Genomic DNA, 22,864 nt, shown 5'->3' with positions numbered 1-22,864 from the left:
CACCTAATGCTGCAATTAACATTATAAGTCTTTTGAGAGTTAAAATTTTCCTCATTCTTCTTTAGTTTGGTCTTTGGGCAACGGCTCTGTCTGCTCTACACCAGATTTACCTTGTAGTTTGCTCCATACCTCTTAAAACCTTTATATCCCTCCCACTGTATTACAAGACCCCAGAAGCTTTTTTTTTTACCCTCTCTGGTGGGATCACACTGACCCTTTGTACACTTTTATGAGGTTTTGTGTGATTTCGGGAATTCGGGAACTGAAGATCTGACGTCATACTGTCTTTGGCTTATATGAACATTACCTTTTCAGTGAGAAATATAACATTTGTACTGCAGACTCATAGCAAGTGATAACGATTTAAAGATCACACAGAAATGCAGGATTTGACAGCTTTAAGTTATTGTCATAAAATTTTCAGCAAACTGATTTTCCTGATGCTCCAGTAGACAACTAATTAAATGACTTCTGAAGACAGTTGCATAGTTTTTCATTTGAAACCATCAAAGCAAATGGTACTGAATACAAATACACACAGAACTTTTCAGATGTCTGTAAAAACTTTCAAAAACCATGTATCATTTTTCCACTTCAGAATTATTCGCTATCTTGAGCTGGAGTGTCATATTAAGATATTTAAATACTTTCACAAAGCATTATGACTGTTTTTCCTTCAATATGTATGCTAATAGATGTAGATGAGATGCAGTAGAGACTTACCGCTTCCACTAGACTGCCTGCACTGCCATGAGACAGCGAGCTGGGGTCCTTCCCCAAAAGCGATGGTACAGTGAGTGACACTGGCCGCGGTGCCCTTTGACTGGACGCCGGCGTAGGGCTAGGACTGTCCACTGGGCTATTCCCATTACTGTCGTTGTACCTAAGCGCAAGGCATTTATTTGATTTTAAAAAAACAACAGGTTCTGAATCTATGCTACCAACTGTTATTTAATATGAAACCATCTAAGTTTAGGTCTTACCAGGGCCCACAATTTACAGAAGGCAGGCTGGTATTGAGCTTTTCATGAGAGTTGGAGCCCTCTAGTCTTAGAGAAGGAACTCGCTGGTAGGAGGCATCACTGCATTGGTCTACAAACCCAAAAAAAGAGGAAAATAGGAAAGAAAATCACAAGTACAAGGGAAACTCACTATGAGTAAAACATCCAAATTCTGGTTTCAATTATTTATTGTCCTTTTGTTAAATGTGGAAGCTATGTCTGTAGAAAAGACAATTATTTTTTCATCTTGATGGCCTTTGATATGTACCTGTGGGGTTAGCTGCAGGCGTGGAACACAGTCGGCTGAAGAGGGTAGGTGAGTGACTCCTTCTCAAAAGGGGACTCAAACCTGCCACTGCAAGAGCCTGGAAGAGAAAACAGAAGAGGGGCAAAAAGGCAATTATAATGCAAGTGCAGTTAGTAAAATCTTCTTCTTTTTTTCTCAAAATTGCAGTTTTTTGACTACAGGGTCGCTCTAAAAGGTCGTTCTATCATTAGAAAGGTAGAGGTCAGTTTCTTGAAGCTTACCAGGTACTTTCCAGGGCTTCTGTGAAACGTAGCAGGAATTTCTGACTAAATTTTCCATGAACATTGGTGAAACTTAAATTGTACTTAGCTCAGATATTTTTCAGGTATTTTCATGGAACTCAAAATTTACTTTTTGAAACTTTGACACTTTTATGAAAGTTGCCTGGCATTTTCCTGGAGCATGACAAGTAACTTTTATCAAGTGCCGCCCTGGAACTTTCGTGCAACTTGCCACTTAATTCCTGGAGATTACTAGATATTTTACTGGAATTTATCACGTAGTTTCAGAAATTTAACATTTGCGGTCCTGGAAGTTAGCAGTTACTTTCCCAGATACTCAACAAAACTTGGAAAAATCAGTGAAAGTTTCAAAAAAACTACCTGTACACTACAAAAGTTACAGAAAGTGCTTGATGTTCTACAAACATTCCAGAAAAGCACACACAGGGTCAGTGTGACCTCGCTGGACCGCGCACAGAGCAAAAACCCGTGAGATCTAAATGACTCCATTTCTGAAGACCGGGGGAGGGTTAAAAGATTACATCGGTCTGTTTTTTCATTTAGCTAGATATAATATTTTTGAAACATTTTGTCGACGTTTACTACCTGGTGATGTACAAGATGTAAAGGTACAGCAGTCTTCTGCGAGACATCTGGCCTTGTCTGCCTCCGGAGACACTCCAGATGGAAGGAAGATCTCCGTGCTGACACACAAATCACAAAAAAATGCAAATGTACAAATTACAGCCTGTATATTTATACAGAAGGTGGTTGCACAAATTTCTGTACGTGAATCTGTGCACACACCCAGGGTAGTTGGACAGAAGAAGACTCTTCGTGGAGACTGCCAACCTCCTCCTCCTTTTTGCTCCTCTACTTCTTCTGCTTCCTCCATAGGAGTGAGCTGTTTACATGTTTCATCATGATACACCAACCTAAAAAGGGTACAAATAAATACACAAGAAGAATTGTAATCAGCCATGTGCTCTGATCAGATGCAGGCTAAAGGCTAAACTGTGAGTGTTTTTCAGCAGTACATGTCAGAAGAAAGTGAGTGCTCATCGTCCTCGTACACCCTGTCGTCACCATAACTCTCATCGTACGTCTCCTCTGTTGACCCCTCCCCTCTCTGGATGATTGGCAGACGACTGTCACTCGAGTCCGAGCTACAAATAAATCAACCAGCGACCAAACAAGCACAGCAAACAAACACAAACAAAATTAACAGAGGCACACATCACAGATGGAGGCACATTGAGAAACATATGCAAACACATAAAAAAAGCAGCTGATTAGCATAACAGCAAAGAGCGTCAGAGGAAAGGGATTTAAAAACCTGGAGTGACTTGACTACTGCAAATGGAAAACAGTAGTAGGAGGAAAAGCCTGCAGAGAAGCAGCTGGGATTTATGGTTGTTTTGTTGAAGCAAAAAAGGTGAATAGCACTGAAGACAACACTTGGAATATGAGAAATGATAACCTTACTGAAATTCAGACATCTTTGAAAAGCATACGAGAGAATAATGTTAAGTTGAATTTCACCGGCAAAGGCTCTGACAGCATTAATATTACAGCAAATTAAATGGGACCCCATTGAAGAAAACGTTTTAAAGTGGAAAATTAAATTCACTTTGACTATATTTGAATACAAAAGTGCATACAATGGACAAATTGAAGCAAATTTTGTTTGATCATAACGTTTTTAGAATATTGTCTGAGGACACTGAAGAGTAGTCTTTTTAAATGTGTTTTTGGGATTCATTCTTCCTGATAGTTAGTATTTGCAACTCCATCTGTGTCACCATATCCACGTTTTCCTGCTTTCCTCATGCTTAGAAAAATGCTTAATTTTTTGGGTCCATAGTGTCATTCCATGTTTTTCTGATTTGGAGTTGAAAAGAAAGATTACAAAGTCAATATGTCAAAGGCTGTCAGTTCTGTTTCCTCACAACAAATTGCAAGGTTTTTTTTAAATAAGGAAAAACTTTCAAAGATGTCTTATCAGTTGGATCCGTTTCATACTCCAGATTTCAGCTTTAAGGAAACATTCTGACATTTAAATTTCAGTCCTTTTCTTCTTCACCAGAGTGTTTGTATAAAAGCACAAATTTCCCACAACCTGCCTTGGCACTTGAAGTTACTCACCAAGTCTTGAGTATATTGTAAAAAATGAATTCCGAAATATGTTGTTTTCATTTCCTCTTATTTGTGCAACAAAAAGTAAATATATTCTGAAAACATTCTGGTAAAGAAAAATAAAATAAAATGTCAGCTATTTCACGGCTCCACAGCAAATTCTGGGTTAGATCAGTGTTCAAGTAAAACGTTAATAAAACCATTCAGGATGACTGATCAATTCATAATGAAGCCTGCCTGTTGCTATGTAGATCAGTCTCTCTGAAAGCTTACATTTTGATTTATATGTGATAAATCACCAAATCTCATTTGTGGTAAAAGAAAAGGTAGTAAATAAACCTGGCTTAAGATTAAAGAACAACATGAAATACATAAACCGTAGTTTTCTTAAGGACTTTAATATTCTTGTTGGCTATCTGATGCTGGGTTGGATAGCCAACATATATGGATAAAGTGCTGTCTGAATATGATCATGCATTCGTTCAAATATCTAAATATAGAAAATGTGCTATCCAACTCAAAAATATTTAGGTTACCAGTCATGGTCAAAACTTGACATATAGGTGTAGAAGGATTTTAATGCTTGATTTTAGGACATATTTATTGAACAGCTTGTTTATGTTATTGATAATACATTCCACAAAACGGATAGGTATGGAGCTCAGTGCATGACCCAATTTTCTTAGCTAGTTGAAACCAGATATTTATATACATTGAAACTTACACTGAATCAGGCAAACATTTTTTTTCTGTTTTAGGTCATGATTACCAACACATATTAGCCTAAGTACAGAAAAAATAATTTTTAGAGGATGTTTTCATTATTTGTATACATTTGCTTTGTAATGGACATTCTGCAACTTGACTTTGTTGTCCTGAAGACATTTTCTAACTCATTTGAAGGTATATTTAAAGTCATTGTCAATCTGGAGGACCAATGTCCACCCAAGCTTTGAATTGAATTGAATAATTTTACTTCCTTCAGACCACAAAGGCATGAAGATGTCTTTATGTGTATTTCCACCTCAACCTATTTGCTATTACGTACTCACAGATTTTTTCTGTGGAATATAACCCAAAGTTATTCATGGAAAATTAGCCTATTCCTGGCTTTTTTTTTCTTTCTAAAAAATACCTAGGTGCATTGCTACTTGACACTCTATTGGTTGTAGTTTGCAAAGTAGCCAATCCAGGAGCGTCATTCATTGGTTCTGTTTTGCTGGCACTGATGTGGAAGTCTGTAGATGTTAGCTTCAGTAATAACGAAGATGGTTTCTGCTGTTCATGTTAATGCACATTCAGTTATATTTGCAACCTATTCTGTGGTCTTAGTTTGGTTTTAAAAAATGACTAGAAGCTTTCGAATATTTTGTAAGATTTCTGCAGAGGTGAGGAAGCTAGTTATGTCTAACCCAGACCTACTGTGATGTTCAATAAAAGCAGCAGCAGAAGCCCTCAACAGGAGAGGTTTGGGCATGTTGCACCAAACAGTCCATCTGTGGCTTTGGTAGCTGACTTTAAAGCTGCACTGCAAAGCCTGGCTTTTGCTGTAGCAACTACCGCATTATATGCATAGCAGCAAGTGGTATTGTTGCACCTTGACAGCTATGCTTCTTTGTAAAGCATCATAAGATTTTTTTTTTTCTGTGCGCACCCAGGAAGCTTAAAGAACCCACACACATTCCCTCTCTGACCCCTGGCAACATACCGCATGAGGGTGTCATAAAACATCCTGCTTGCCAACAGAAACAAGAGAGAAGGAGAGAAAGCAGGTGATGAAGAGAAGAAAATAGTGGACTCATTTATGTCTGCAGGCAATTGTAAATTTTTAAAATTATATTAACTCTATATTGAGGATAAACTTTAAAGGCAAGAGTATGAAAGAAATTAAAGCTCTGAGGGCAACAGTCGCGTGAAGATGCAGTTAGGTTTATAATGGGGATTTCAAGACTCACCTTTTTGGAGGGAAACACCATGCTGATCTAGGTAGTAGGATGGGTGTGAGGGGCTGGCCTGTGTGCCCATCCACCGTGCTTATGGACGGACTTGGGAATCGACTGACGCCCTGGGTCGTCACTCCAGTCATTCCAGTGTTATTGGCGTTGTTGATGTTGGCGTTTGAACCTGATGAGGAGTATGACGAAGGGGTGAACATGGTCGAGTCCATAAGCTTCTCGTGTGATGGGCTTTCCCCTTCGCACGGAGAGCCTTTCTGACTTATGTGCAAGGGACGTTGAGTGGTGAAGGACTGCGGAAAGGACCCACGGCCATCAGTCTGGTTGTAGTAGTTGACGTGGTTGCCAAACAAGCCACCTGTTCGCTGTTGTGTAAAAACACAGAGGACTTAGTTATGGGTGTAGAAAAACTTCCTCAGAACAGGTCAAAAACTCTTTCTATATTTTAGTAATGCAACGCCTTTCATAAGAAGGAATACCTCTTGCCTTTTTCACATTTTGTCATGTAACAAACCACAAACTTTATATATTGATGAGAATTTGTTTCAGAAACCAAATCAGAACCATGCATAATTGAAGTTATATATTTCTTTACCTTAGCTCCTCAAATGGTTTTTGACAGAAAAAAATCTGAAAGTCTAACATGCATTTGTGTTGAGTCTAATTTACTCTGAACCTCTGAAAATAACAATACAAATACTTTGCATGTATTTGTAACAAGTTTTAAAAACGTTTTATTTCTTTCCTTACATTTTACAACCTTCCACCACTTTGTGTTGGCCTATCACAAAAAGACCCAATAAAATACTTTGAACTTAGCTTTTTGAATAGAATGTGAAAAAGATGAGGTGTTTGTAGTAGTACTTTTTGAACACAGCACAGTAATGACTAATCATCAGAGGTGGGACCCAGTCATTGTGTTGCAAGTAATAAGTAAGTCTCAAGTCTTTCCACCCAAAACTTGATTCAGGTCTTGAGTAATTTTAATAATTTATTCAAAATAATAATAATTTTGAGATTTTTTAATTATTTAAAAAGCAAGAGAAAGTGAACTTTGCCTGAAATTGAGTGCTGATGATGTTTTTAGTTTTTTTTTTACAGTAAATATTAACCAAAACAAACAAAATATCCAGTAAATTTAGGAAATATTGAGCAAACTGATCCATAAGTCAATTTCTATACAAAATACAAGTAATTTTCTTTTTAAACAACTGCAATAGTACAAACCAAGTTATATTATATTATATTATTTATATTATATTTTATTATATTGGTAACATCAGATGTACTGCTGTCCGCCAGCTTGGTGCTTTTATTTGTAGTCAAAGCAAGACCTTTCATGATCTCATTGGAACCTGTGGCTTTTCACGCCGTCATTAAGGTTACATTCCTGTCTAGGTTTCAGACAGGAAACCTAGACAGGTTTCTTACATGTTTCCTACATGTTCCTAATTCAAATACAATTTTATTTACCCTCCTTGCAGTCTGTGCAAGTAAATTAAATTATTTGTAGTTTCTCTGTTAACTTAGTTGTGGGATTATGAGAATGTAAAAGTCATCGCTTTTATCTTCTAACAAACTTTCTGTTTGGTCATTGGTGTGAAAGTCCAAATTAGGTTTAAGGTCTTTGATTTTATCAAGTCAAGTCTAAAGTTTGTTAAATTTATGATTTGTCTCTGACTTGATTTAAAGTCACATGACTTAAATCCACACCTCTGCTATTTGAAGTGATAATCCTTTACCACATGGAAATGCAAAGCAAAGACCATCAAGCAAAGCAGCAATAAAGCCAAAGCTAAAAGGAAAGGCACAAGCGCTATGTCATAAAAAGTCTGACAGAGTAGTAGTTTCATTTCGAAAACAAAAGAAAATCTCCTATTTAGTTTTGTTTCTTCATTAACAAGAGGTATTCTTTTTCAATGTAAAAATATAGTTACAACCTAAGCAGAGCATTTAAAAACCTAAAATGATGTTGAAAATTTCAGTGAAGAATAAAAAAAAAATCTATATATACAAAAACTTTTTTTCAGTGATAAACAAAGATAGTTCAAATACTCTGACAATAATTTAATATTCTAGAATTTCAAATAGCAGTCACCATGTAGACTTGGAAGTTGGAGTGGTTGCCAGTCCTACATGACTGCACAATAGAAGATTAGGTGTTGGGAAAAACCATGTCTTTAGATGAACTGTCTGCTGTTGGAAAGACTCGTGCATTTGTTGCTGGTTCGGTTCAGCAAATAGCTAGATTTGGAGTTTTGCCTGTTTTTCTTGGTGAAAATGATTAAAATCTGCTTGTAATTGTTTGGGTAAACTAATTAAAAGCTAGCTGTCTTAACGTTGAAAAACACTGACATTAAGCTTTGGTTTGGTTCACTCTTCTTGTTCCATCATCACTTAGTACTGCCAAATTATATGATGCAGCGAAGCTATATGGTGGGGCATGCTGCTTACTTAAGTCTCTATGAGGCATTGAGCACATGCAGGCATGTATCTTGGTATGGATGGACCCTCAAGCTGGCACCAATTGTCTCTTTCTCTCTCTCTCTCTTTGGAGAGTGAGTGGGGGTGTGTGTATCCAACCTTTACCCTGAAGATATCGTCCTCAGATGCAGCTGACACGGATTCCTTCATGCCTTTATCTATCTCCTCCTCCACGTTCAAGTCTCCAGAGATGGCCCTTCTGATCTCTGGACCGATGTCATGAAGCGTCCGCAGGCCCGCCTTTACACAAATCAAGCACCATCAATTGCTACTCTCTGCTTCACTTTTTTTCAAATATACAATTCATCAAAGCAAAACACGAAACTCTAGTGAGTACCTGCAGAGAAAGGGCAGTTTTGGGAGGCACCTTGGCCACCAGGCCTTGTTCTTTTCTCTTCTTAAACTTGCGGAAATATTCTTGAATGAGGAAGGTGGCGTAGAACTTTCCAACTGTTACTTCATCATCTGCAAACCAATTTAAAAAGTTTTAAATTTAAAAATAGTTTTAAATAATGCAGCACTTTAGTTTCAGAGAAATCACATAGACATTAAGGAGGGTACGTACCACCAGCAGGGGGCACTACTTGATCCAACAGCTTCATGCTAGTTCTCTTCCAGATCTTTTTCACAATTGCTCTTAGCTCCTCGTTAGCCTGCTCCAGATTACCTGGACAAACAATACACAGCATACAACATCAGTATGTTTGAAGAGAAGCTGCCACACTTACAACTGAGGCCTGAAAATGTGAAAATACCAAAAATAACCCAGTTCAAACAAATACTTGTATTATAGTACCCCAAAATGTTTTTCCTTTTAACCACCAAAGTGACTTAATTGTCTTCCATTGTCCTGGAAGACTATTGTTTACATGTTTGCTAGCTTGATTTGACTAGTTTTGTGGAAACTGTTTGCCCATTTGTGTGTCTGTTACCTTCTGTCTTGATCCTGAGTGCAGTTCTGACCAAAGCAAACAGTGTGGCATTGAACATAACCGTTCCATCGCTGTTCAGAGGCATATTCATCGATACCAGGCGCTACAGGAGACCAAACATCATGAGTGTAACAGTGAAGACGCATAGTTGTGACAAACAGTTGTGGAGCAGATGGAAATAGTTCTAGTATTGTAGTATAGTATTGTTATCTTAAACTATTTCTGCTGCTTCTGTTGTTTGTAATGAGCAATTTATTTAGGTTTATGGAGAACTAACTAATATTCAAGGGGTAGCATCAAATGGACCGCAGGAACCAGAGTACAGTTACTTTCTCTATTGAAGACCTATACAAATTGTTTGGGGAAAAAGACCTGAATACAATTTCTGTCATTGTGACACTGAAGCATTGTGACAGCATTCTTGCATCATTGAAAGCCTTTGAAACGTATAAAATATTTATTTTTGAACTTCAGTATGCCATAGAAAGACTGACAGAAAATTTAACAACACTAAAGCAGTAGAGTTTGTGCAAAACAAAGATTTTGGTAGCTATGACTCTTTTATGTTGACACATACTTATGATTTGCTGCCTGCTTTTATATTTTCAATGTTGTGGACAATATACATTACAGATGATGTAAAGAAATTAGAATAAATTATTTTACCTTGCATGCCACCCGGTGTGGACAGAGCTTTCCAAAACCGAGGGGAGGCTGAATTCTCCGGAGCAAGGTGACCACGTCAAGGTGTTTTATCCTCCCCCTAAAAATAGTGAAGAAGTCGTATTGTAAATTTGACCATATCTCTATTTTCATGCTGATTTTATTCCTGCTCACTTAAAACTTACTTGGCCTCTGGGTCGTATTCGGCCCAGATTCTCTTAAACTCATCAAGATGATGAGGCCCCAAAATTGACCAGTCACGTGTCAGATAGTCAAAGTTGTCCATTATTACGGCCACAAAAAGGTTGATGATCTGGAAAAGGAGGACAAAATTAGTCTCATTCCTTCTACTTATCAATAAATGACATTTAAAATTTTAAGCTTCAATATTATGATTTGAAAAAGTAGAATAACTTATAAGTTTAGTTCCCTTGCTCAGAAAAGTACCTTTTTGTCTTTTTGTCTTCTGCACTTACCAGAAAGGCACACAGCATGTAGAAGCTGACAAAGTAAATGATGGCAAACTGGCTGCCACAATCGTCATGGGTTGTGCTGTTTTCATTGGTCGACCCTTTCTCGCATGGGTGTTTGGGCGAACACGCCAGCATGATTTCTTGCCACGCCTCACCAGTTGCACATCTGATAAGCACAACAAAAATACAAACGTGCAGCATGCAGAGATTCATGCAAAAATATTTAAATACACAAAAAAGAAAAGCAAAATTGCATGTAAAGATGTATGTAAAAAACATACATACACACACATAGAGGGAGACACAAGAAAAAACACAAGTGTGAGCAATTGCAATAGCAACTTCACATCTTTTGTTACAGTGCCTTGCAAAAATATTCATACCGCTTAGACTTTTTTTTACATTTTCTCATTGACACGATAAACTTTATTGTATTTTATTTGAATTTCACCATCACAAAGTAGTGCAGAAGGAAGATGAAACATACAAATTAGCTTACAATTAAACATCAGTAGTGTATCTTGCATTTTTTTATTCATCACCATATTCTAAACCAAAAAAATGTAGAGCGTGTAATATCAGCATTAATACAGCTGTTCTGTGAAGGCTTTGGATATTGTTTTGGAGAACACTGAAGAACAATGGGGTCAAACTTATGAACAAAGAAACGTCTGAAAGTCAAAAACAATAAGATTCGCTCTAGTCGCGCTAACCTGAAGAGCAGCAGCACTGCCTGAGGGAACGTCTGGAAATTGTTGTTCCTGTTGATTTGCGTGTTGTCCCGCAGCGCTATCTTACCAAACATCTGCACAGTAGGAGCGAAGGGGGGGAAGAGGGACAGTCACAGCGTTCAGCAAATGATGTCAGCATTGTCAAGAGGACGTCAGAATTAGAGGCCGGCTGTCTCCAGCAAATCAAATCAAACTGCAACTCCACATCAAGAGGGAAAGAGACAATACAACAGCTTACACAAGCAAAGAAAATACAGGATAAGGGCAACAAAAAAAGAGAGAAGAAAACAGTGGTCAAAAGAAGTGAAGAATGACGATTTGACTGACTCCAGGTGGACAGACGAAACATGAAGTTCTGCTTCAGGAGAGGAAAGGAGAAAGCTGACGACAAGGTTCGGGCTAGCAAGGGGAACAGCTTACCTGCATACCGATGACGGCGTATATGAAGAAGAGCATCACTATTAGCAGAGCTACATAAGGCAGAGCCTGAAAAGAGGAGAGAAGCATCAGTGCCGAGTACTTAGAAGTAATACTCACCAAAATTGCAGACCATTCACTTTTAGTTCCCTTTTCTTACATAGTTATGAACTTATTGCTATAAGAGGTTAAAAGTAACTAGTTGGCTCTTTAGGAGGTAAAAGTGAATGCGTCTGAAGTGGCACAGCACCAAAAACAAGCCAGCAGAAACCATCTGACGACACAGTTAGAAACCTTAAGAAAGGAACTGATCTCTAAATTTCAGGCATCAGACCAGCTTTACCAGAGATAAACTGCTGAGCTGTTGGCTAAAATAGCTCCTGTACATTGGTTAGTCAGGCCAAATCATTGTTTTTAGCAATTACTTAAGAGTAAATATTATATATAGAGGCAGAAAACGTCACAATTTTTAAAACAATAAAACGGATAAGTTGATGAGTGATTTCAACACATTTTGGGATGCCTCCATACAGTAGAAATGCACAACCAAATACTGATGATGTAGTTGCCTATAAATCTCTGGACTGCAACTGCTTTAATTGTAAACATAACTTACAGTGCAACAAAAACATGTAACCACTTATTTGGAAACAAAGAACATCTTTACTGGAAATGTGAGGGAGATTTATGAAAGCCAGAGCTATAGAGCGAATTTTTTCTTTTGCAAATGTTTCTGTTTGAAACTCTTTGCTTCAGGATTATGAAGCATTTGGAGTCTTGGCTTAAGGTTATGGAGGAACTTGGATGGAAGTTTGAGAATATTTCACAGTTTATGTCATAGAAATGGACAATACCTTTAGAGGAGCCAGCAATCAGCTCACAGAAGCAACCATGAGCTGATTGTAAGCCAGAAGTTTCTTAATCATTTATTTTTGCATGTGAGAGTTTTATGACAGCAGAAACGAGAATCTGAATGCTGCCAGAACTGTAGATTGTTGATTTACAATTTTGAAACAATGAGTCCTTCATTGATGTTTTGGGGCCTACATGACTTACTACAAACTGCTTTTAAATTTCTTGATAGAGTATTAGACTTCTAAGCTAACACTCTTAAATAGTATTTCTCTTGACTGTTTCCTTCTCACTGGACTAATCACCATGTGAATTGTTGCCTGTATAACTCACACTCAAATATCAAACTTTGCTATCCCGACCTTCTTCTTGGGTGGCCATTGTTCATTGTTGCCTGCGTCAAGTCTGTTCTTAGCAAGTTTTCATTAAAAAATTTCTGAATTTTGGACATGGAATTAAATCACTATCTACCAACACAAAGACAAATGAAAGAAAAAAGGATTATATATGTTCTTTAAAAATTCTCTATTTCAAACACAAACATACTTAATATTTTTTGAGTTTACCTTGTTGTACTGTAACAAGAAATGGCCCAACTTACCAAGCACAAGAGAGAGAACAAATTCCCTTTTTGTCTTTTATCTACAAGTCAATCAAATGATTTAGATTTTTTTTTTGGTGCTTTGTTGAACTTATGTTATCTACTGCTTATCTTGCCTACAGGGAAATGACGAGCTTGTAGAGTTAGTGATAGTAGGATATGTAAAAGTTAAAAGAATTGAGAAGGGAGCTAGAAGATGAAAAAGAAGAGGTGGAGATGGGGAAGAAGCAGAAAAAAGTATTTATTATTTCATCCTATTTCCCTAACTATGCTGCTGGAATCCAAACCTCCTCTCCATTACCTCCCTCATCCCATCTCTATGACTTTCTGCAAAATAAAGAGCAGAGAGGGATGAGGTAAGGAAAGGAGACATTGTTGGGTTTCAGTCGTGTAATCTTAGACCCTCAACAAGACCATAGTTTTATAAGAAAGTGCAAAGTGAGTTAGATTAGCACTTGTGCGCTGCCCCATTTTCTCTAGCATGTAGTGTCCGGTTCTCCCCTCACTTGGAAAGATTTGATGAAGGTCCACAGCAGGGTCCGAATCCCTTCCCCGCGAGATAGCAGCTTCACCAGCCTCATCACGCGGAACAGCCGGAAGAAGGTGATGGAGATCCTGGCGTTCTCTTCAGAATTCTGAAGTCCCTTTTGGTGGGGTTTGGTGTTTTTTTTCAGAGGAAAAAAAAACACAGGACGCATGGGAACACATGCAAATTGATAAGGGAGGGAAGCACACACACACACACACGCCCCCACACACAGTTCACACAGATGGGTATAAATGGGCAATGACAGACATGCATATATACACAAAGACATATGAACCACACAGGTCGTTTGTATGCATATTACCATAAACACGAAGACGTGGATGTAAATATGCATAACACACATATAAACACACACACAAACACACAAAGTTAATAAATGGAAATCAGCGTCCTAAGGAAATCCCATCAAAATCAAACAAGAAAAGAGATCTGGGAGAGAATCGGGCAGTCATGCTTATTTATGTGACTTCATGGAAAAATTATTTGGCAACAAATAAAATTATCCAGCAGCTTCCTAATGACAAAGGTCTCTGACTCTTAATTGCAAAACTGTATTTTTGATCTGGATGGCTATGCTTCTTTATATTTACAGCAACTGAGACTGACCAAAAGTCTTCAACTCTGAGAGGTACAGGTGCAATTTTAATAAATTGGGTTGTAATCGAAAGTGAATCCCATATTTGCTACACACTGACATATTTCGAGAGTTTATTTGTATTACTTTTGGTGATTTTGGCTTACAGTTCAGCTCAAAATATTCTTTTTCAAAGAACTTGATTATTATCTAAGCCCAATAATTTAAAAAAATGTCCAAAAGTGTCTATACACTATATAAACACTCAATATTTTGAAGAAGTGCTGCAGGCATGCAGCTCAGCCTGTGGCTCTGCTGAGGTGCTAAGAAAGCCCAGGTTTCTTTAATAGCTCCATTCAGCTCATGTGTATTGTTGCTGGCCGGTCTAGCACCGTGTATTAAACCTGGAATTTGTACTTTCGTGAACATGGTCAGGTAGCATAGCAAGTCCAAATGGAAAATAAAACCAGCATTTTCAAAAAGCTTTTCAGTTGAATGAACAATAAAGATTTAGATCATCTTAGACGTGTATGAAGTGACTTTTAAAGCATTAACTCCAGACACTCCTTGCTTTGTGAATCTCCTCCAAAGTAGTGAATAAATTTTCCACTGTGATACAGCTCTTGTTATCCCTGTAGTTTGTGTACAATTTTCTACATTTTTTCCTCCATCTACATTTTTCATTATACTGCTCCTTGAACAACCAGAATAGCATTTGCTGCCTTAATTAAATTACTAAAATGTATTTTCTTGATCACATTTTAATTTATTAAGATGCACCTGTACATACTTCCATGAAACTATGTAGCCACCAGGTAGAACCAGATACAGCATGAAAGCTCTAGCTTGTTAGCTAATTATCATACATCACAGCTGCACAACTGGAGAATAGGAAAACATTGTCGCTAAGCTACACTTTCATGTCCCATATCTGATTACATCTTCCTGAAACTTTGTTAAACACCACAGAAGTTGCCTTTTGAACAATCAATTACTTGGCATGTGTTGGAAAATTTGCCATTTTAAATGGTTTATATAAAATAAAAATAAAAAATTCAAATTTGGAGAAAACCCTTAGTTCCAACATCTTAAAGCCACTGACGCTGCCCACAGGAACTAACAAGCGATTAAATATTTAGACGTCTGGCTGAGTGCTTTTCTAATATAGATTTATTTATTTATACCACTTCTGCTTGCTCTGTGACAAAAAGGGAAGATATAAAGTGCAGTATTTCTGTATAACAAAAGAAGTAAAAACTACAGAGACAATATGATTAAAGGTCTAATTAATGGGTTGGAAGCGAAGTCCGGACTAACAATAAAAACAGCAAAAATGACGAGGAAATGTTAAACAATCTGAATGTGACCCATGAAAACACAGCAATCAGTCTAAAACTTGATTCTATTTTGCCATTTGTATTTTTCCAAGAAGCCATCAAGTCCTCATGTTAATCCCACAAAGAACACACTGTGCGCTCTTACAAAGAACTGGTCATTCTCCACACATCTCATTGCAGTTTGGGACAACAGAATATTACACATACCTTTAAACATAGCACTTAGCTAAATTATGGGTAATTTTGTGCACTAAAACTCAAACATTTTTATTTTAGAATGAATTTTGCTATGTTAACTTCTTTTAAGAATAGATTTTGTCCCAGACTCCCCTGACAGATAAGTGGAAAACGATGCGTCTTTCTCAGGAGTGGAAATCACAGTTCAGCACTGCAAGTAATACCACAACTGGACCACAGTGGGCGCCACTGCACCAATAGAAGAGTTGGGCAAGTGGGCAAGAGAAGTACAGTGACAGAAAGTGTGACAGAGAGAGGAGGAGAGCGAGAAAGAGAGGCTGAAGATGAAAAATAGTTTGATTTAATCAGATACAAACAAAACAGCAGAATTTGATACTGAAACATAGACAGATGCAGTGCCTGGCTAAAGAGAACTTTTTCTCATCTTTTGTCACAAACATTAGTGTGGAAATTTGTGTAACAGACCAAGACAAAGTTGCACATTATTTTGAAGTGGAAGGTTTTCTTCTTCTTTTGAAGAAGATAAAAAAACTTAAAATTGCATCATCTATATTCTCTCAACTTCAGTTAAGAGTTTCTGATAGATGCATCTCTACTGCAACACACTGGAATCAAATGACTCAATTACCTCCCTATTATCAAATTCAGCACAGGCCATTTGTTAAATTCAGGTGTGTTGGAGCAGATATGTATAAGAAAGCTGTAAGATAGAATACTGGGAATTGGATTTGGAAACCATTTATCTAATCCATTTCATTGTGTTTGTTTAAGGTTGTTGTTCTGGAAGATGAAGCTCAATCTTCATGTCTCTTACTAAGTTTTCCCCCAGGCCTGCCCTATATTTAGCGTCAATCATATTTCCATCAACTCTGACCAGCTTTCCTGTCTCTGCTGAAACAGCTTTTTTCCAACAATGGCTTTCAGTTGCCTTGGAGTGCACAAATAATTGTCCTGTCAACAAATTAGTCCACCTGAGCTGTGAACTTTATACTGACGTTAAATGGACTTCATTGAATAATTAAGTTATGGTATCAGATAAAAGGGGCTGAATCTATGTTTTATTTGTAAATAATATTGAAAACCATAATTTTGCTTCTCCTTTATAATTACTTTGTGTTGGTCTAAAACATTAAATGCATAGAAAATATTCTGAAGTTTGTTGTTTATAACGTAATCCTTCTTAAGGCACTGCAGTTGGATGGATAGATAGATAAACGGATAGATGTGGAGGCCAGTGGAGAAGAGAAAAAGGCTGCGTGATGGCGTGATCATGATGACTTGGACCGATGTGAAAGCACAAAAGATGCCACAATACGAAACACAACAATAAATCTACATAAGTCACAAAACTCCAGTTATACCAGACCTGCAATACGCAGTGTCCCTTACCGCACATTCACACACACACGCCCATATACATTTATATACATTTATATATATATATATACTGTATATATACAGTTTATGTATATGTATTCACAATATAAACAAGATGGACAGGAATGTAACTCTGAGCATGCTTGAGCAACAGAAGTAAGATGACACGCCGGAATGCTTTTGATGGTCAGAAAGAGGGATGGAAAGATGATAGAGGAGGCAGGGAGGCGGACGAGGTTACCGTTGGGGCGTACCATTGGCCTTACCACATGGGGGTGAGAGGAGGAAGAAGAGGAAGAGGAGGACGAAGAGGAGGAGGAGGAGGACGAGGACGAGTCAGCTGGCTTTAAGGAAAGGCAACAAAGATCAGCACCAGAATAGCGCCTGAATGCCTCTCTCTGTGTGCGTGTGTGTGTGTGTGTGTGTGTTTGTGAACCCTCTGCCCACACCTCCCACAAACCACAACACAGGAGTTCAGACTTTGATCATCCTACACATATTGGTGACAAGTGTCATTTCATCTGAGCCTAAAGGGAGATTTATGTGTGATCTTACGGCACAGGCAGATGGCCCCCATCGCCTCCCAAGGCTACATAAAATCCCTCCCTATCAAAGCAGCGGATGGCTGAAATATGTAGAACCTGTGAGGAACACATCTGTCCAAAGCTTTAAGGTCCCCAACACTTCTTGATTGATAGACCTGTCTGTATCTTTATAGGCTGATGTCATGGAAACAGATGTCTCTGCATATATGATGTGACCTCCCTGAAGTTAGTGTATTTTCTTGCATCTAGCCGAAGCCGCTTCAGCTGAGATGGCATGTTTACTGAAATGATCTAGTTTCATGAAGGTGATTATTTTGGCTGATGGTGGCTTGAAAAGTTAATAAGAATTGGGTTTATGTGTATCTCAATGCAATTTATTTTAAGACCATTTGTGTCTATTGCAAGACTTGGCAATAACAGCCTGTAGGGCGACACCTGCTGGTCATCCCTGGGATTACAGCATTTAAGACTGAAGCCATAGACCAGCAAAACGTTTAGTGACACTCTGTGTTTTAACTGGCCATGTTAAAAAGCCTTCTCACAATATAACTGCAATTAAAAATAATTTCACAGGCTTGGGTTAAAGAAAGGGGAGGAAGTTAAATAGGAAAGCAACAAACAAAAGGAAATGAAAATCGGAAAGTCAGGAAACAAAGTGTTATAAAATCATAGTAAGAAAAATAAAAAGAACAGGAAATACTGAATATGAAATATATTTTGGGGGAGAAGGAAGGGATTTTAACAAGGTCATACACAGAATATGATCACACATGTGTCATGAATAAAGCATATTCTTGTAATATTCACTATAAACTTTAGTGAGAGTTTAGCCTTTTTCCCTATAATCGATTTCTGTACAATGAGATCACTTGGTCCTTTGTATGCTTTCTTCAAACCACAGCTTTTGCTTAAGTATGCTAATAAGCATATTCTAGAAAATTCATTTACACTGTATAAGTTTCCCTCAAACTAAAGGATAAGATGGAGAAGATCAAATTCTAAATTTGAATCAAAATGTGCATCACTAAAGTATTGGTTTAATAGTGTGCCTGTTTATGTAACTGTATCCAATAAATTAGTTTACTTATCACTTGAATTGCACAATATATATATGAATATATGTAAAAAACATTTTTTATAAAGGAATGCCTTTTGTTACATCAGAAAAACATAGTCTTTTATTTGGGTTCTGTAGAGTAAAAAATTTCCGTACGGTTGAATGAAAACTTAAAAACTGTATGTGCTCAATTGATCTGAAGTAAATTTTTGAAATAAGCTGTAATATATTGAGTTGTAGTACTACTAAAATTTCAGTTTAATAATTAGGAACCACATGACAGACTACAGGAAAACAGTGTCCCCGAGTGAACTGCTACATGTGGTGAACGTGCGTCCAGAACAAATAGAGACAAATCAATCCAATAAACAGACATCTGTTCAGGCTGAACCGTGCAGATGTGAGTGATTCTATCTGCAGCTCTGGATTTACGAGCTTATTTAAATGAACTTGAGCTGCTTTCTCACATTGCACATAAAATTTTCAAGCAAAAAAAAAAATAAATCAGTCAGTTCTATGGGTAACATGGGAGTCCTCTTCAAATTGATATTTTAAGGACGTCAAGTTCTCTAATTGTGAGAAATGTTTAAATCATTGCATGAAATGTATGCTAAACGACATTTCATGATGATGCAATTAGCGGATTGAGTTGTGAGGACGAAGGAAAGCCCATGTTGCCCTGCTTGCATTTCAGGAGAGCAAGCAGCACCGCAGACCGACGAGAGAAAAAAGATAAAGAGAAGGAGATATAAACATCAACAACAGAAGGTAAAGTGAACTGAAAAAGCTCAGAAAGTAAAGAAGAAAGGCAAGAAAGTTAGGAAAGGAGGAAGCATTCCAAAGAAAGAGAGAGAAATAGATGCAATCCATAACTGGCATCCTCTGCAAGACATCACGCAGAGCAAACCACTACCAATCTAGTCATACTAGTTCTACACAAACCAAAGTAAAATGTAAAAGAATCCAGACAAAGTTTAAGAAGCACCCGCAGGATGCTGGGGGAGAATTAAAGACCCAGCATTAGCGAAATATATTTTTCTTTCAATAGCTGCAAAAAAACTAATTCAGCTAATCTAAGTCAACAGGCACCCAACAGAGCGGGAAAGTGGGCGCACCCAGATGGGATGTTTTGGCCTTTTAATTATTTACTAAAGACAAAGTGATAACATTTTAAAAGCTAGTCTGTCACGACACTTCATTTCGTACTTTAAAAAAAAGCATTTCATGTGCTATGCAGTTGGAAAAAAGGACTTGGACTTCTGTGACTAATGAAATGAAGTGGCAGGCTAACATTTGAAATGCCTATTTAACAGGGCCCTGGTTCAAAACAGGCATTTCTATCAGGATTGAAGTGCGGAGGGTTTCTTAAAAGAGAGAGAGAGAGAGAAAACAACCCCCCAAAGTGTAGCTTTGGATACTCAACGCCCAAATTATTATAAGACTTCAAGTAAATAAAAAGAAAAGGAAAAGGACTTGGTGCATGCCTTTAGATTAGACGTAAGAATAAAAAAAGATTACTCATTCAATTAACCAAATCAATCAATTAATCTCTCAAACTGACCCAATCAGTCAACTAAGGTGCACAATTCAAACCAAAGTGTGCAGTGCAACATCAGTGAACCGTATAGATGACAAAGGTGTATATCACTGGCCCAGTAAACCTCGACATTAAGGTGGCTTTTTTTTTATTGTTATTCCTGCAAAAAAAGTGCTGGTAAAAAGCTGAATAAAACATGTAATATCCAGATACAGTTAGGAATTTATCCTGTGTCTTTTAAAGGCAGCATAGTTAGCCTCTCATGCGGCAAATGGATTCCCTTTCTAAAGCCATGAGAAAAAGTGCCAAACTCATACACTCCTGGGATAAACCAGCTTTAATTTGTATGCAAGAGCCACTGTTTTCTGAGGTAAAACATGCTTTTCAGCTCAGGGGAATAAACCGGTGTGCCACAAACATTCTGTACTTGCTTCTAGTCCTCAATGAAACTAATATCTGATAATATGGGATAATTTCCAGCTAACAATATACATCCATCCCTGTTTTCTTTATTGCCTTTGTAAAATATTTGCCTGTCAAGGCTAACTTTTATGTGTATTAAATAAGCTAAGGTTGCACCAATTACTCATTCACAACCACTTTAAGATTAATTAAGATGGCCATGTCTTAGCAGCTAATTTAAAATGGGTAACCAGAGTATATAGAGTTTAGTTTTCTTAGTTAAACGGCCAAAATATTCACTCACTGTACATTGGTGTAGCTCAAAACATTTTTATGAGCTAAACTAAATTTAGTGCATTTTGTGAAACATCAAGTCTTGTCATGAATGGAAACTGTTTCCGGCACTTATGATGTAATCCTAACACAAGTGGGTTGTTACATGCTGCATTTAATTGCATGCATAACCATGATAACTTTTTACTCTAAGTGTAAAATAATCTAAAGATCAATTAGTTATTTAACCATTCAGATAATAGTATTTTTTTTCTTTTACTTTAATAGGAAATATGCTGAAAGCCTATCCAGAGACAACATGTAGTCATCTCTTCTCCTTTCACAAACAGTACCTTAGTATCACATAAAGCAACCGTTGTTCTTAATATGTAAACACAACAGACACTGAACATTTGACTTTGTCTTTGGGGGAATTCATTCTTATTCAGCCCCACTGCTGACCATAGAGCCTCCATGTCGATATTAAATGAAGTCATGCATACATTTGCATAAATTTCACGGACTACTGAGTGAATCCATTTATGGATCAAATTCTCCCCCCATGTATGCACATTATGATTAAAGCAACTTGTAATTTTTTCCCCCTCATTTAAACTTCAAGTGTTCCTGGTAATGTTTGAATTGAGAGTTTTCGAGCCTCGGGTCAAAACTGAAAATATCTTCCGCTGTTCTTTAATACTTGAAGAGTCATGCATTTTGCATGTGTGTTGATCTGTTCGGAAAACATTCGACACAGAAACGGGCCTGGATATGCCACCTTTGTATCTTCCATGCTATACAGTGTCCATCATGCCAGGGTAATGTTTCGTACTTCCCTCTGGCAGTGATGAAGGATCAGATAATGTGTAACCAAACCAAGTGCTGAAGAAATGCAAAAGGTTTCTATTGACAAATGCAATAGTCTTTGATGCTACCAACACTCAGCAGACCGAGGCATGTGCACCTATCTGTAGCCGTTTCAAATATTTGGGAATCACATCAAAAAATTGGCAGTGAGAAGAGGGGAACAGTGTGTTGCAGAACATGCAGTTTATATAATAAAAATTTGGGGGAATAATGACCGTGTTTTGATTTGATTCTGCAACATCTGTGAATTTCAATGGCCGTCTCTGAAGTTCACTTGGTTATTTGAAAGCTTGCGAGATAGGAATCAGTGCTCGGTCTGTTTGTGTGTGAGGGAATGGCAGATCAGGCAAGGCAAAAAGGAAGGAAGGGAGGGAGTTGGACTACTTACGTTAACCTCAGTGATCGCTATGTCAACAATGCTACCCACAACTATCAAGGCATCAAATGTGTTCCATGCATCAACAAAATAATGCTGTGTAGGGGATGGAAAGAAAAGGGGGAAAACAACAGAAGAACAAAGAAAAGGACAGAACGTAAGACATAAAAAAGAGATGGAAATGATCGAAATCAAAGGAGAGAGGAGAAAAAATAAGATAAAAACATTACATACAGGAGCATTGGAGTTCTGAGCAGGAGGAAAGAGGGAAAGAATCAACAAAATTAAACGGCGAACAAAACAAAAGAAGGGGCAGTCTGAAAAAGATGGACAGCAGAGGAGGAGCAGCAGCAGCTGGTCATGCTTGTCCACGAGAGGAGATGTCGTCAAGAACCACAGTCAGGAACAAAATCACAACAACAATGAAAAAGTGCCTTCTGCTGGAGTTAAGAAGCTGCGTGACACTGCTTGCGATTGGTCAGTGAGTTAGTTCAGTTAGTGAGGGGTATGTGCGATCAAATAAAATAAATCTAGAACCCAACAACATTTTAAATACAGTGGAGCAAAGAAGGAGAGCTCAATGGATAAACTTTTTAAGGCTGAACCCTGCCTGCGAAGGCTCTTCTTTCTTGTTTGGAAAGCCGTAAGGCTGGGAGAAGGAGACGAAAGGGGTCCCCCTTAGTGGCAGTGGCCATCTTGGATTTAAGTATGAAGGGAGAGGAGAAGGAGAAGGAGGAAGAGGAAGAAGGAAGGAAGAGAAACAGGCTGACAAAGAAGACAGAAACAGCAGCCTGACAGAAGAAGTCAAGAAGAGGGGAAGGAGAGCGGAGAAAAGAAACACGAGACGAGGACAGGAAGAGAAAAGACAACGAGAGCGAAAAGGGGGACATCGTACTTACGTTGATCTCACTGAGAATGACGTCTATTATGCTGCCAATTACGATGAGGAAATCAAACACATTCCAGGGATCACTAAAGTACCCCTACACAGGATGAGG

General features: G+C 37.9%; 1 protein-coding gene across 13 annotated transcripts in view; it reads right to left on the bottom strand.

Moving 5' to 3' along the window:
• The window catches only part of cacna1c (calcium channel, voltage-dependent, L type, alpha 1C subunit), a 191,561-nt gene that overhangs the window by 10,983 nt on the left and 157,714 nt on the right, over nucleotides 1–22,864 (bottom strand). For 6 of the 13 annotated variants that reach the window (XM_032589673.1, XM_032589671.1, XM_032589676.1 and 3 more), the window contains 20 exons: nucleotides 22,766–22,849; nucleotides 17,064–17,153; nucleotides 13,280–13,417; nucleotides 11,324–11,389; nucleotides 10,886–10,977; nucleotides 10,176–10,338; nucleotides 9,885–10,012; nucleotides 9,703–9,799; nucleotides 9,037–9,139; nucleotides 8,670–8,771; nucleotides 8,442–8,569; nucleotides 8,204–8,344; nucleotides 5,621–5,985; nucleotides 5,374–5,397; nucleotides 2,567–2,695; nucleotides 2,337–2,464; nucleotides 2,136–2,233; nucleotides 1,270–1,366; nucleotides 984–1,092; nucleotides 724–883 (listed from right to left, as the gene is read on the bottom strand). In XM_032589673.1, coding sequence (XP_032445564.1) covers nucleotides 724–883; nucleotides 984–1,092; nucleotides 1,270–1,366; nucleotides 2,136–2,233; nucleotides 2,337–2,464; nucleotides 2,567–2,695; nucleotides 5,374–5,397; nucleotides 5,621–5,985; nucleotides 8,204–8,344; nucleotides 8,442–8,569; nucleotides 8,670–8,771; nucleotides 9,037–9,139; nucleotides 9,703–9,799; nucleotides 9,885–10,012; nucleotides 10,176–10,338; nucleotides 10,886–10,977; nucleotides 11,324–11,389; nucleotides 13,280–13,417; nucleotides 17,064–17,153; nucleotides 22,766–22,849 — 2,442 coding nt within the window. Of the gene's footprint in view, nucleotides 1–723; nucleotides 884–983; nucleotides 1,093–1,269; nucleotides 1,367–2,135; nucleotides 2,234–2,336; nucleotides 2,465–2,566; nucleotides 2,696–5,373; nucleotides 5,398–5,620; nucleotides 5,986–8,203; nucleotides 8,345–8,441; nucleotides 8,570–8,669; nucleotides 8,772–9,036; nucleotides 9,140–9,702; nucleotides 9,800–9,884; nucleotides 10,013–10,175; nucleotides 10,339–10,885; nucleotides 10,978–11,323; nucleotides 11,390–13,279; nucleotides 13,418–17,063; nucleotides 17,154–21,878; nucleotides 21,963–22,765; nucleotides 22,850–22,864 lie in introns of all 13 variants that reach the window. The other 7 variants (XM_032589679.1, XM_032589677.1, XM_032589672.1 and 4 more) reach the window with 6 other exon arrangements.

Source organism: Xiphophorus hellerii, chromosome 17 (assembly GCF_003331165.1).
Source record: "Xiphophorus hellerii strain 12219 chromosome 17, Xiphophorus_hellerii-4.1, whole genome shotgun sequence".
In the NCBI taxonomy this organism is placed as follows: domain Eukaryota; kingdom Metazoa; phylum Chordata; class Actinopteri; order Cyprinodontiformes; family Poeciliidae; genus Xiphophorus; species Xiphophorus hellerii.
This window is presented reverse-complemented; position numbering and strand designations above follow the sequence as displayed.